This window comes from Monodelphis domestica, chromosome 8 (genome assembly GCF_027887165.1).
Source record: "Monodelphis domestica isolate mMonDom1 chromosome 8, mMonDom1.pri, whole genome shotgun sequence".
NCBI classification, from domain to species: domain Eukaryota; kingdom Metazoa; phylum Chordata; class Mammalia; order Didelphimorphia; family Didelphidae; genus Monodelphis; species Monodelphis domestica.
The window spans coordinates 56907910-56920791 of NC_077234.1; the positions used below are offsets into that span (position 1 = coordinate 56907910).

Sequence of the window (12882 nt, forward strand, 5' to 3'; positions counted from 1 at the left end):
AATGGGAATGATAATGCATTCACTTCCTACCTCTCAAGATTGTTGTGAAAAAAGTAATCTGAAACAGAAAAATAAATAAATATGAATGGTTGTATAATCTAATCTTTATAATGAAGTCAGATTTAATTTGGTCAACTCCGTTTAGTTAGTTAAGGGCAGATATTTCCATAGAAGATAGAGAAGGTCCAATGAAATAATACTAACTAGAAGAGAAATATGCTTTATCTTTGAAATGTCAGTTTCCTGAGGCAGATTTTGATTTTTGCTAAAAGATAAAACTTGTGCTATTGAATAGCATAGAGTTATAACTCATTCAAAATTTTATTTTATTTATTAAAGCTCTGTAACCATTTTGGTTCTTTCAACACTTTCCTATAAAGATGTTTATTTCAGCCATAATTTATACCACCTGCTGATTAAATTTGCAGCACTAGATGTTTGATATTTCCAAGTAATTTAGAAAGGCATTTACAGTGTATTTGTCTGTCTTTTTAAATCTTTTTGCTTTGTATATGTTGAGTAAAGATTTTTCTGTTAAATATCATTGACTTCGACTGCAATAACACTTGAAAAGTCATTATGTTGCTTCCTTGGAGACCCATAAAAGGAAAGGGCTTCCTATGGTGTACATTGATAACATTTTTGGAGGTAATCAGTTGGGGGCATTGGAGGTGTGGGGCAGAGCTGGCAAAATTTAAATTTGTATCATTGAAACCTCATTTGGCCCTTTCATAATTTTTCATATATTCAGAATTCATCAGCTTAGGAGGCATAATAACCAAATTGAAATATTATTTCTTTGCCTTTTAACATAAAGTCCTCCAAGTTATTCTGCATGCATTTTGTTCAGTGTAGATTTTGAAATGGTTTTTCTTCCATTTTTTGTAAAATGTTCTACATTATTTTTGTCATAAATCATAATGATTCATTTAGGACATACAGCATGTATAAGGAGAATCTTTAAGCATTTTGTTAGCTTCAGAGATTCCCTAGTATCCTTACATATTTGTTGCAGCCCTTCCTTATTTAGTTCTTTATGATGCTCCCTTTTTTAAAAATCCTGTATGTCATTCTTACATCTTTTGATAAATGCTCCAAGGAATCCACAGAATGCTATACCATTTGGTGCTTACATGTTTAGTAATGATATTTCATTCTCCATGGTACCTTTTATTTTTTTCTCTCTTTTTTTCCCCTATGGTACCTTTTAGCAAAATGTTTCTCTTTTAATTAGATCTATTTTTGCTTTTATTTTGTCTGAGGTCTCCTTACCTTTACTCTGTATGTTCTCTTGCTTCAGGTGTGTTTCTTGTAAATGACATATTGTAGGTCTTTTGTTTTTAATCCACTCTGTTCTTTTTTACTGTTTTATGGATGAGTCCATCTCATTTATATTCAATCATGATTACTGTGTATTTCTACCATCCTTTCCTCCCCCATTTATCCTTTTCTTTCTCTCTCCTCCCCCTTCTCTCCCTTCTCTGTCTCTCTTTGTCATTCAGCCTCTGCCTCTTGATCTCTTTTTAGCCTTTCACCCTGTCCTTTTCAAAAGTGTTTTGCTTCTGACCACTGCCTCCTCCTCATCTACCCTCTCTTCTATCAATCCACTAACCCCTTTCCCTTCCTTCTTTGTAGAGTAAGAAAGAATCCTGCACTCAATTAAGTATGTGGTGGGTTTTTTTGCCTCTTTTATGTGAAATAATTTTGTCAGAGAGCTCTGGAAGCTGCTGCTAACAATTCAGTCACATGCAAGGTCTGCTGCTAACTTGATTCTGTACTGGTCTATACTTCACTCTTATCCCAGTGAGATAGACCTTTCCTGCCAACTTTCTGTGCTGTCTTGGGGCAGAAAATTATTTCCTATACTTATATTAGTGCTGCTGCTCCAGAATTCATTTTGAGGTATTATCTTAACAGTGTTTTGTTGGGAATTCAGGAGAGCATGACTTTGTCTTTACTCTGCCATCTTGGCTCCACTGTCTTAATACTTAACTTTTATATCTCTATATATATATTTATATATTTATATTCATACATATGTCTTTTGTGCCTATACTCTAATGAGTCATCATCAGTAATACATTGTGGCTTATTTTGCCTACCATTGTTATTTCTATTTTCCTTTAGATTACTTGTAATTTTTATTTTTTCTTTAAGAAAATGTTTTATCTTAGTCTTTAGTTTTGCCTTTTTGCATTCAATTTTATTTTACTTTCAGCACCCGATTCTCTCCTTTCCTCACCTCCTCCCCTACCTTTAAGATATCATGAAATACAAAACCCATTACAAATATGAAGTCGTGCAAAACAAATTACATTACTCCTCCACAAAAAAAGAAATATACTTCAGTCTTGAGGTTGATAGCATTTTTGAACATGAATCTTTTGGAACTGTCTTGGATCATGTCTTTATCTGAGTAACTAAGTCTTTCACAGTTGATCATCTTTACACTCTTATTTATACTATATACAGTATTATTCTGGTTCTGCTCACTTCACTTTACATCAGTTCATTTAAGTCTTTCCAGATTTTTCTGAAACCATCTTATTCATCATTTCTTATAGCATAACAATATTCCATCATACTCATATAGCATAATTTGTTCAGCTATTCTCAGTTTGTTAGGCAGCCCCTCATTTTTCAACTCTGTTAAGATAAAAATTTGAGTCTGGCCATAGATTTTAATATTTATTATGAGTTATTGATAGAAAGGAGAAGGGAAGAAAGATGAGAGAGAGTAGAGGTAGATTACTTTTAGGAAAATTTACCCTAATCTAGATTCTCCATTTAGCTTCCTGTTCCACAACAACCATGTGAGACTCCCTAGCTAGCACCAACACAGAAGTAGAGTCCCAAATCCAATCTTGCCTCAGTTTATCAAACTTCCTCTCTGCCCAATGACTCTTACATGTCACGCCTTGTGAGCCAGCTGTCATTCTTTCTCCTTTGCCTGGGCCACCTGGGGACATCCAGCCTGCCTCCTGCCTCATTGTCCCCTACCTTAACTGCTGGCCTTTCCTGCTGACTACAAGGAACACCAGAGTTTCAATTCTATCCTCTTGATCACAGTCCCCTCAATAATTTCCTTCACATAGATCCTTTACCTTTTTCTTTCATTTCTTTAAGATGTAGCCCTAGTAGCTGTACTAGTGGGGATAGTTCCAAATTGCTTTCCACAATAGTTGGATTAGATTACAGCTCTACCAACAGTGCATTAATTTATCTGTTTTCCCACATCTTAGATGGGAGAATATTTTATAAAACATATAGATATAGCACAGCATTTTTGGAAAATTTCATTTGATTCTTATATGGTTCTGTAATTTCATCAATGTGGATGCATAGGCCAGTAATACAAATAGCAACTCATCCATGCCCTTTTAATCTTTGTGATTCTTTTCATTGTTCTCCCATAAATCCTCCATAAGAGTTCCACCAAAAATGCTGGTGGACTTTCTCTAACTCTCTTAATACTGAACTCATTCCACTAGAGACATAGGTTTTCCATTGATTACAACAAAACTCTTGATATTAGACTGCATTATCTTTTTTTATTGTCATAATTTCTCTAATGATATTTTTTATATAACTTCATACAGTTTCACATTGGTAATTTGTGGTAGACTAACTGACCTTTAAGTAACTCAACTTTAATTCTTTGGATTTTCACATATCCAAAAAATATATATTTTAATATACATTTCATCTATACACACATATCAGTAAAAAATACTTGTTGAGCGATTAATATTAATATGTGTGCCTCAAAACCTTTTATTGATAAAGTTGTGTGAGCAAAAACATTTAGAGACCATACACATACAAAATAAAATAGAAACTCCTTACCCTGGGATTTAAAATATTTCACAGTCTGACTTAAGTACTTTTCATGCTCAGTTCAGATTCCATTCCTTCATACAGTCGATGTTCAAGATAAACTAGATTATAGAGATTTGCTAATCTCATACTATTTCTGGCCCTGTGTATTTAGACAAGATGTTATTACTATGCCTTAAAGCTGTATCCTCTCTACATCTATCTATTGACATCTTTTTTTTTTATTTCTTCCTTACTCAGTTTAGGTACCACTTCCTCAGTGAATCCCTCTGAAATGAAATTGTTTCTTTCTTGGTTTCTCAAATTTCCTTAGCATTTGTTTTGGTCTTTACTTTTATCACAATAAGCCCATGTGTGTTAAGTACATGTGTGTGTGTGTGCGTGTGTATAATGTTCCTTTTTTAGATTGTAAGCCCTTGAGAGCAGCAACTATAGTATTTTTTTTAGTTTTCTTCTTTTAGCACCCAGTAGCATGTCTTGCTCTCATTAGGAGCCTAAATTTACCTGTAAAATATTTTCTTTGCAGGTATATGCAGAGATTATGGCAGTTCTAAAGCATGATGATCAGAATAATATTAGGCTGCAAGATAGCGCATCTGATTTGAGTCAATTAAGCACACAGACTGTGTTTTCTATGATTGATCATCTCACACAGTGGGCTAGGCATAAATTTCAAGCACTTAATGCTGCAGAAGTTCAGTCTAGCAAATCAAACAGAGATAAAGTAGAGCCAAAAGGTGAGTGATTTTTTTCCTCTTTGCTGTTTTCTTGAGTTCTGATTTCTTCTACTTTTTTATCTTCTGTACCTTTCCTTCCTGCAGATAGCTGCCAAAATAATTTTCCTCAAATACCAATTTTATTATCACTCTTTTGCTCAATAGATTAAAAGACTGGGAGAAAAGGCATCAACAGTTATATGCATTCCATATAAAAGCTTAATTCCTGTAAATCCATTGTTATAATAAGGAGAACAAAGGAGTTGAAAAAACACTTTATTCAGAAAACACTTCTCATTTACTAGATGGAGAAAATGATATGGCATTTGCTAATGGCAATGCTAATTTTTATAACAAACTTTTTTTAAACATTAGAGAAAGTTGGTGGAGGATTATAAACAATAATAATGAGAAGTACTAAGAGGGTAGAGACTAGTTTAAAGAAAGTTTGGTAAGCCATAAAAGTAAGCAAAATCATCCCAAAGACATAAGAAATGAAATTGAAAGGATGATGGTAAGCATATAAAAATGGAAATATATTGGGAAGATTTTTATAATGAAATGTTTTTGCTATTAAAGATAATGTAGCTTCCTTGTTTGGACTATAATATCACTATCCTAGATGTTCTTATAATATATATGTGTGTGTTTATATATATTTTACATAAGTAATATATGCTATAATAAATAATAATATACCATATAATACATAATAATAAAACACATTTTAATATATGTTTAAAATGCAAAATTTTAAGGCTACAGAAGGATAAATTTTTATAGTTTCTGAAGGAGAGGAAGCTATCAAAGGCTTGGAAAAAATCTCAGACCTTATTACTAACAAAAACAGGTGACCAAGAGCATCAGTTACTATCAGCCCACATGCCTACTTTACCATCAATATCAAGTTTTTGTGAGATTATCTAAGCATATTCAAAAGACATCTTGATGGGTATATTGTAAGGAAGCAGGTAATTTTGTAAGCAATATTCAGTGGTAGATATTGTCCTTACCTTTATCTGTTAGATGTAGAGAATATAAAATATTACTTTGTTTATTGTTTGTCAGAATTACTTAATATTCCTTAAAAGAAAACAGTTACCTCATTTAGTCAGACTCTACTCATTAATATTTTAAGCAAGGCATGAAAGACACTCAGCAGAGGTAATCACTAATATAGTTGAGCAGATCCAGAGAAAAGTCCTAGTAAAACTTCTTAGAGATGGTCAGATCTTTCAGATGTTACTGTTTGTGATTGACTTTTTATTGATTTTTATTAAGGCCCCAGAATATTTCAGAGAATAAATGAGAAAACACTGATTCCAAGTACTTTGATCTAATCTGCCACCTTAAAAAAAAGATTATTATACAAATTAGAATATACAGCTGGGACAGCTAGTGGCTCAGGCCCAAAGATGGGAGGTCCTGGGTTCAAATACGACCCCAGTTACTTCCTAGCTATGTGACTGGGCAAGTCACTTAACCCTCATTGCCTAGCCTTTATTGTTCTTCTGCCTTGGAACTGACTCAATACCAATTTGAAGAAAGAAAGCAAGAGTTAAAAAAAATTATATACCTGAATGGATAACCCTTAGAACTTATATGTATTTGTAGTGAATAATCATGCACACTGAATTGAATTAAATGGGTAAGAGAGAGAAAATGTGGATTGATTTGCTTTTGGGAAATTTCCCAGTTCTTTAAATGATCCTAAACTGTAGCGCTTTGCAAACAAGAATTGACAAAGAAGTGGTCCTTGAAGGAGTACATGAACCAAAAAAGAGAAACTCTTTCATGATCAAAACAAGGAGTAAGCCTTGAGTGAAGTCACTTTTCTGCTGACATCCTTGAGATATCAAGAGAACTATAGGGAAGGCTACCCAATATTTGATGGCCATCACAGTGAATTTACTGGAGACAGTTTATGAGTTACATAGGATATTTATAATCTGTGCCATTAGAGGGAATACCCACGTTGATGAATCACATGTTTGTTGAGTCACCTACACTGTGTCCATATTCTCAGTCACTAAAGCATTTTCAAATGTTTTCTTTTAGCATATCTTCCTCACTTTATTCATTGATTTGTTATATGAAATTTTTTTTTCTAAAATTGCTTCAGATTTAACCTTCAACTAGATTGTAATTCTGCAGTTCTGGATTGTAGTTGGAGCCTGTATTTTGTATGCTCCCATTAGTACCTGATATATAGTCAGAGCACCCTGAACACATTCAAGTTTTTTTTTAGCTCAGTCTTTCTTCGGTGCCTCCTACAAATACTAGTTTTCTCTGCAAAGATTACTATTTAAAAAATCTCCATCACCATCCAAAAACAGCATCTGCAACCTTGCCAATGATTACCTAGGGACACAGGTGAGGGAAATTGTTTCCCAGCAGTATTATTGAATAGTAGTAATTGTTTTTGTTTCCAGAACATTGTCAGTATTTCTGCAGTAAACATATAGAATTGCAGGTCATTATGATTTGTCCCCAACCAGCTTTCTCACACAGTTTGAAAATGTAACTAGCCCTTTATGTGTAAGAGTACAATATGAAACAATATTTGGAAATAAAGTTCATTCTCATTTTTCTTTTATTTGCCAATATTATTAGCTAGGTTTTCTGTTTCAAGTCCAGAAGCTTTTTTTTTTAACATTATTTTATTTGGTCATTTCCAAACATTATTCATTGGAAACAAAGATCATTTTCTTCCCCCCCCCCCCCCCCACCTGTCCTATAGCCAACGTGCGATTCCACTAGGTATCACAAGTGTTCTTGATTCAAACCCATTTCCATGTTGTTGGTATTTGCATTAGAGTGTTCATTTAGAGTCTCTCCTCAGACAAGCCCCCTCAACCCCTGTAGTCAAGCAGTTGCTTTTCCTCGGTGTTTGTCCTGTGCTTGTAGATAGTGTTTTTTTTCTCCTAGATCCCTGCAGATTGTTCAGGGACATTACATTGACACTAATGGAGAATTCCATTACGTTCAATTGTACCACAGTGTATCAGTCTCTGTGTACAATGTTTTCCTGCTTCTGCTCCTTTCGCTCTGTATCACTTCCAGAGGCTTTTTTATAAGTAATTTTTTATATTTGTAAAACTCTTTACAATTTTAAATCTGCTTTCACATAAGTCATTTGAGTAGCATTGTGGTATAATGGAAAGAGAAGTGACTTTAGAGTTTGATAATTGAGTTCAAATCCTGACTGATACATTTTGTTAACTTTATAAATGCCTAGTGCCTTAGTTTCTTTTTCTGTAAAATGAGATTGGATGAATTTGATGGCTATGAATTTGTGATTTCACTGGATGCTTAAGAAGTACATCTTCTGAAATATACATGGAAGATGAAGTGAAAATTCAGCCAATTCATCAAATATTTAGTAAATGCTCACCATGTGCTTGTTAGGATTAAGGAAAATACAGAAAGACCTTGAATTCCCTCTTAGAAATTGGAGTCAAATTATAAATGTTGAAGGGGGGAATGTAGAACAATTAGGACACTTATACACTGTTGGTGTAATTGTAATCTGATCCAACCATTCTGGAGAACAATTTGGAATTTTGCTCAAAGAACTCTAAAACTCTGCATACCCCTTGTCAACGTGGAAATCTAGAATTCCTCAGTTTATTTAGTTGGGAGGTAGAAACCCCAAGTTTTGACCTTGTCACTGGGGAGTTTTCCCCCTAAGGGAAAGTCCCACATCCCCAGACAATAAACATCCACTTCAGGTGGGAGGTATCTGAAGTCAGGTAGCTCCTTTGTCTCCAGAAACCTTTCCCAGTATATCACACCCTCCTTCTGAGGATTGAACTCAGGACCTTCAGCTTGTGAGACCGACGCGCTACCTACTGCAAAAGCTGAAGTGGATGTTTATTGTCTGGCAAAGTGGGAACTTCCCTGGGGGGGGGGGGGGAATTCTCCTGTGACAAAGTCAAAACTTGGGGTTTCTACCTCCCAACTAAATAACCTGGGGACTTCTAGATTTCCACGTTGACACCCTTGACCCTTCAATACCATTACTAAGTCTATATCCCAAAGAGATACAGGGAAAGGGGGGGGAGGACCCATTTGTACAAAAATATTTATTGCAGCTTTTTTGTGGTAGCAAAAAATTGGAAATCAAGGGGTCATCTATTTAGTTGAGGAATGGCTGAACAAGTTGTGGTATATAGTTATGAAATACTATTGTGCTAATAAAATGACAACAGATCCACCTCCAAGAGAAAGAACTATTGGAGTAGGAATACAAATAAAAACATGATTTATCACTTGTTTATTTGGGGGTTTTGGTTTTATACAATTATTTACTATGGGTAATGAATAATATAGAAATATGTTTTACATGATAATACATGTATAAACCCAGATTGAATTGCTTGTCAACCCCAGGACAGGGGAGGGAATAAGAGAAGGAGACAATATATAACTTTAGAAAACTTAAGTGGAAATGTGTTATTAAAAATTTTTTAAATTATAATAAAACTTTAAAATTTTTTAAAGAAATGACAAGCAGGATATTTCATAAAAATCTGGCAAGATTTACATGAACTGTTGCAAAATGAAGTCAATAGAGCTGGAAGAACACTGTCCACAATGACAGCAATGTTTCTTTATTAAAATTGTGAATGATCTAGTTATTCTCAACAATTCAGTGATCCAAGACAATTCCAGAGTCTTATGATGAAAAAGGCCATCTACCCTCTTAGAAAGAACTGATAGTTTATATGCTATATTTCATTTTCTTTCCTTTTTCCCATTTGAAATCTCTTCTACAAAATGACTAATATAGAAAAAATTTTTAGTCTAATTACATATGTAAAATCTACATTAGATTGCATATATTTCATAGATTGGGTAGATAAGGTGAGTCAGAATAAGAGAATTTTGAACTCAAAACTTTTAAAAAAGTTTTAAAATTGCTTTTACATCTAATAGGGAAAAAATAAAATATTATTTAAAGAAATTGGAGTTGAACACAAAATATTTTATAGATGCAGAAATTGAGTCTTAGAGAGTCAAAGGGATTTTCTTAAGGTCAAAAACCTAGTAATGAGCTAAGCAAGTACTAGAATCTGGCTCTTTAGGCTCCTGTCCAGTATTCTTATCATTTCTTCCAGAACATTATTTTGTGGGCATTTCTATACCAATTATCTGCACTTAAAGAATGTACGAAGAGTAACTTAAGAAAATAGTTTGAACTTTTGTGACTTGTACATGAATGTGTTGATTGTGTCTTGTCAGTTTTTAATTACCACATTGCCTTTTTTTTTAATCTAGCATCTACTGTGGACTATGAAAATTATCAAAGTGTGGCACGTTTTCTTGATCTTATCCCTCAGGACACATTAGCAGTAGCTTCCTTTCGATCTAAAGCATACACAAGAGCAGTGATGCATTTTGAATCATTTATTACAGAAAAAAAACAAAATATACAAGAGCATCTTGGATTTCTACAGGTTTGAAAAAAAATATTGAGATACTAGCATGCTAAATATTTTTAACATATACCAAATAAAATGAAAAAATTAACTATAATTTTATATTTAATTCAGAAAGAACATCAAATATTTATTACTCAAATAATTTTGTATGAATATATTTATTTTGCAACTCTGAATGCACGCTAATGCAGTGTTTTGGCAATGTAATACTAGTAATGGATATATAATATAATGTATAATATAATGTAACACTAGTTGATAAAATGTTCCTTGTAAACAATAATTCTGCTTTTACCCATATATATTTTTAGTTGACAAAAAAATCATAATTGCCCCTTTTTTCTGCATTTATAGTCGTGACATTAAAAAAATTTTTTTTAACGTAGAAATTATATGCGGCAATGCATGAACCAGATGGGGTAGCTGGAGTCAGTGCAATTCGAAAAGCAGAACCATCTCTGAAAGAGCAGATCCTCGAACATGAAAGCATTGGCTTACTGCGGGACGCCACAGCCTGTTATGATCGGGCTATTCAGCTAGAGCCTGACCAGGTGAGAGAGAGGTTGTGGAGTGATGCGATGAGAAAGAGACCGGGATTAGCGACTTAGATTTCTGAAATTCTTATCCAACTTGTGGTCCTCAGGCCTTGGATTTATCAAGGAGTCTAAGAGTCCTCATTTGTGGAACTGGCAAGAAGGGGTTGTGCTACATTGCTATATGGATTACTCCATAGTTCTGTAGTCCTACTTATTTCTCTAGTGATTACTGAATTGAATTGTTATGAGGATCAAATAACATGATAATGTTAAAGTATTTTGAAATCTGAAGTGGTCTCTATATCAACATTTTAATGTTTGACTTTTATTTTCAAAGTTGGATGTCATTATATACATTTCTGTGTATATATTTTACATACATGCATGTAACAATTATACATTTGTATATGTATAAATAAATTCATGTGTGTACACACACTGGGTAGTAGTAAATCCCTTTGGAAGATTTATAGATGGACCAAAGTAACCCTGCACATAAAGAAAGATGTGAATCAATTCTGATCTCTCCTCCCATTCTTCTCTAAGCACCTTGAAAAAACTGTCTATACTCATTATAACTGAGTACACTCACTTATATTCCTCACCCTCTTCTAAATCTTCTGTAATCTGACTTCCCACTTCATTAGGTAACTTAAATTGCTCTTTAAAGTTACTGATAATCTCTTCTTTGCCAAATCTAATGTCTTGTCCCAGTTCTTTCTGCAGCATTACTGATCATCCTTTCCAGAATTTCATGGCTGTTCCATTTCAGTTCTATTCCTATCTGACCATTTTTTTCTCTGTCTCCTATAGTAGGAGATGCCACATTCATGAAATATGTGTTGCGTCCTAGGTCTCTGCCTTAGACTTTCTCTTTTCTCCTTATACTCTCTCACTTGATGTTCTCATCACTTCCCATGGGTTCTGTGATCATCTCTTTGAAGATGATTCCCAGATCTATTTATCTCTTTGGTTTCTTTCTTGAGTTCTGTTCCTGCCTCTATCTTCAGCCATCCCCATTTGATGGACACTCCTTTAGTTTCCAATTCTTTGCCATTATAAAAAGAGCTGTTTAAAATATTTTTGTATATTTGTGTCCTTTTTTTCTTTTTTGATCCTTTTTGGGGAATAGCTTAGTAATAGTATCATTGGATCAAGAAGTATGCTTAGTTTAGTGCCTTTTTGATGATAGTTCCAAATTGATTTCTAGAATAGCTAGACCAATTCTAATTCTCTATCAGTATACATTTTCCCATAGCCCTTTGAACATTTGTGATTTTCCTTTATTTTTTGTTTTCTTTGCTAGTCTGATTGATATGAAGTAGAATCTCAGAGTTGCTTTGATTTTGATTTCTCTATTATTGATTTAGAGCATTTTTAAATTTACTGTTGATTTCTTCCTTTTTAAACCTACACATGCCTTTTGATTATGTATCAATTAAAGAATGGCTCATATTGTTACAAATTTGAATCAGTTCCTTATATCTTGGATATTAATCCTTTATCAGAGAAATTGGCTGTAAAGATTTTTCCCCCATTCTCTACTAATTTTTAATGTATTAGTTTTTTTGGGAGGAGAGGGGGAAACACTTTATTTCTGACCAAAATAGCTACTTGCATGGGAGGTAGATAGCCATATTCCACATATCTACTCTAGCAAAGCCCTTAAGTTCACACCAGAAGAAGTAATTATCAAGCAATCTTACTGAGAAATTACAGTGACTTCATCCATTTCAGAACTGTGTAAGTGGTTGGTCAGAATCCTGAAAGCAGTAGGAAAAGAGTCTGGCAACAAAACCTGTGAATAAGAGAGCTTCCTAGCAGAATCAGAGATAGTTCATGGATCCATGTAACTTACAACACTTTGTGTGGAACTGGCAAAATGAACTGCTTCCTGGAAAAAAAGCTACAAGGCAGGAACCTCAAAAAGCCTCATGATCAGTGAACAGCACAGGAGCTCTTAGGTCCCTATAATTCTTTTCTGAGACTCCATGGAAGGCCCTAAAGATACAGCACTCAGAACTTCTAAAATACAAGAGAACCTAATCCTAGGAGGCAGAGGATATTTCAGAAGTTCCAGTGACCCAGAGTAAAATCAGACAGAGCTTCTCAACTCAAAAGCAAAGCAGGGCATAGAGACTGGCCTTGGCACAAAGACCCACTTAAGGAACTAAATTGATAGCTTTGAATAAAGCAAAACACCAAACAGCATCAAAATTATTGCAAATTTGGAGCTTTTTAAAAAATCTCTGAAGTTTTTTGAAATCCCTAAATGAAGGAGCAGGTAACACCATAGGATCAAGAATTTCCATAACAACTGCAAGCAACAATTCAAAGGAAAAAATTTAT

The 12882-nt window shown here is 34.0% G+C and overlaps 1 protein-coding gene across 4 annotated transcripts in view; it reads left to right on the top strand.

The window, feature by feature from the left end:
* ATR (ATR serine/threonine kinase) overlaps positions 1-12882 on the top strand; it is a 128765-nt gene that overhangs the window by 62313 nt on the left and 53570 nt on the right. For all 4 annotated transcript variants that reach the window (XM_007502105.3, XM_056808650.1, XM_016425253.2 and 1 more), the window contains 3 exons: positions 4364-4574; positions 9834-10012; positions 10384-10548. In XM_007502105.3, coding sequence (XP_007502167.1) covers positions 4364-4574; positions 9834-10012; positions 10384-10548 — 555 coding nt within the window. The remainder of the gene's footprint in view (positions 1-4363; positions 4575-9833; positions 10013-10383; positions 10549-12882) is intronic.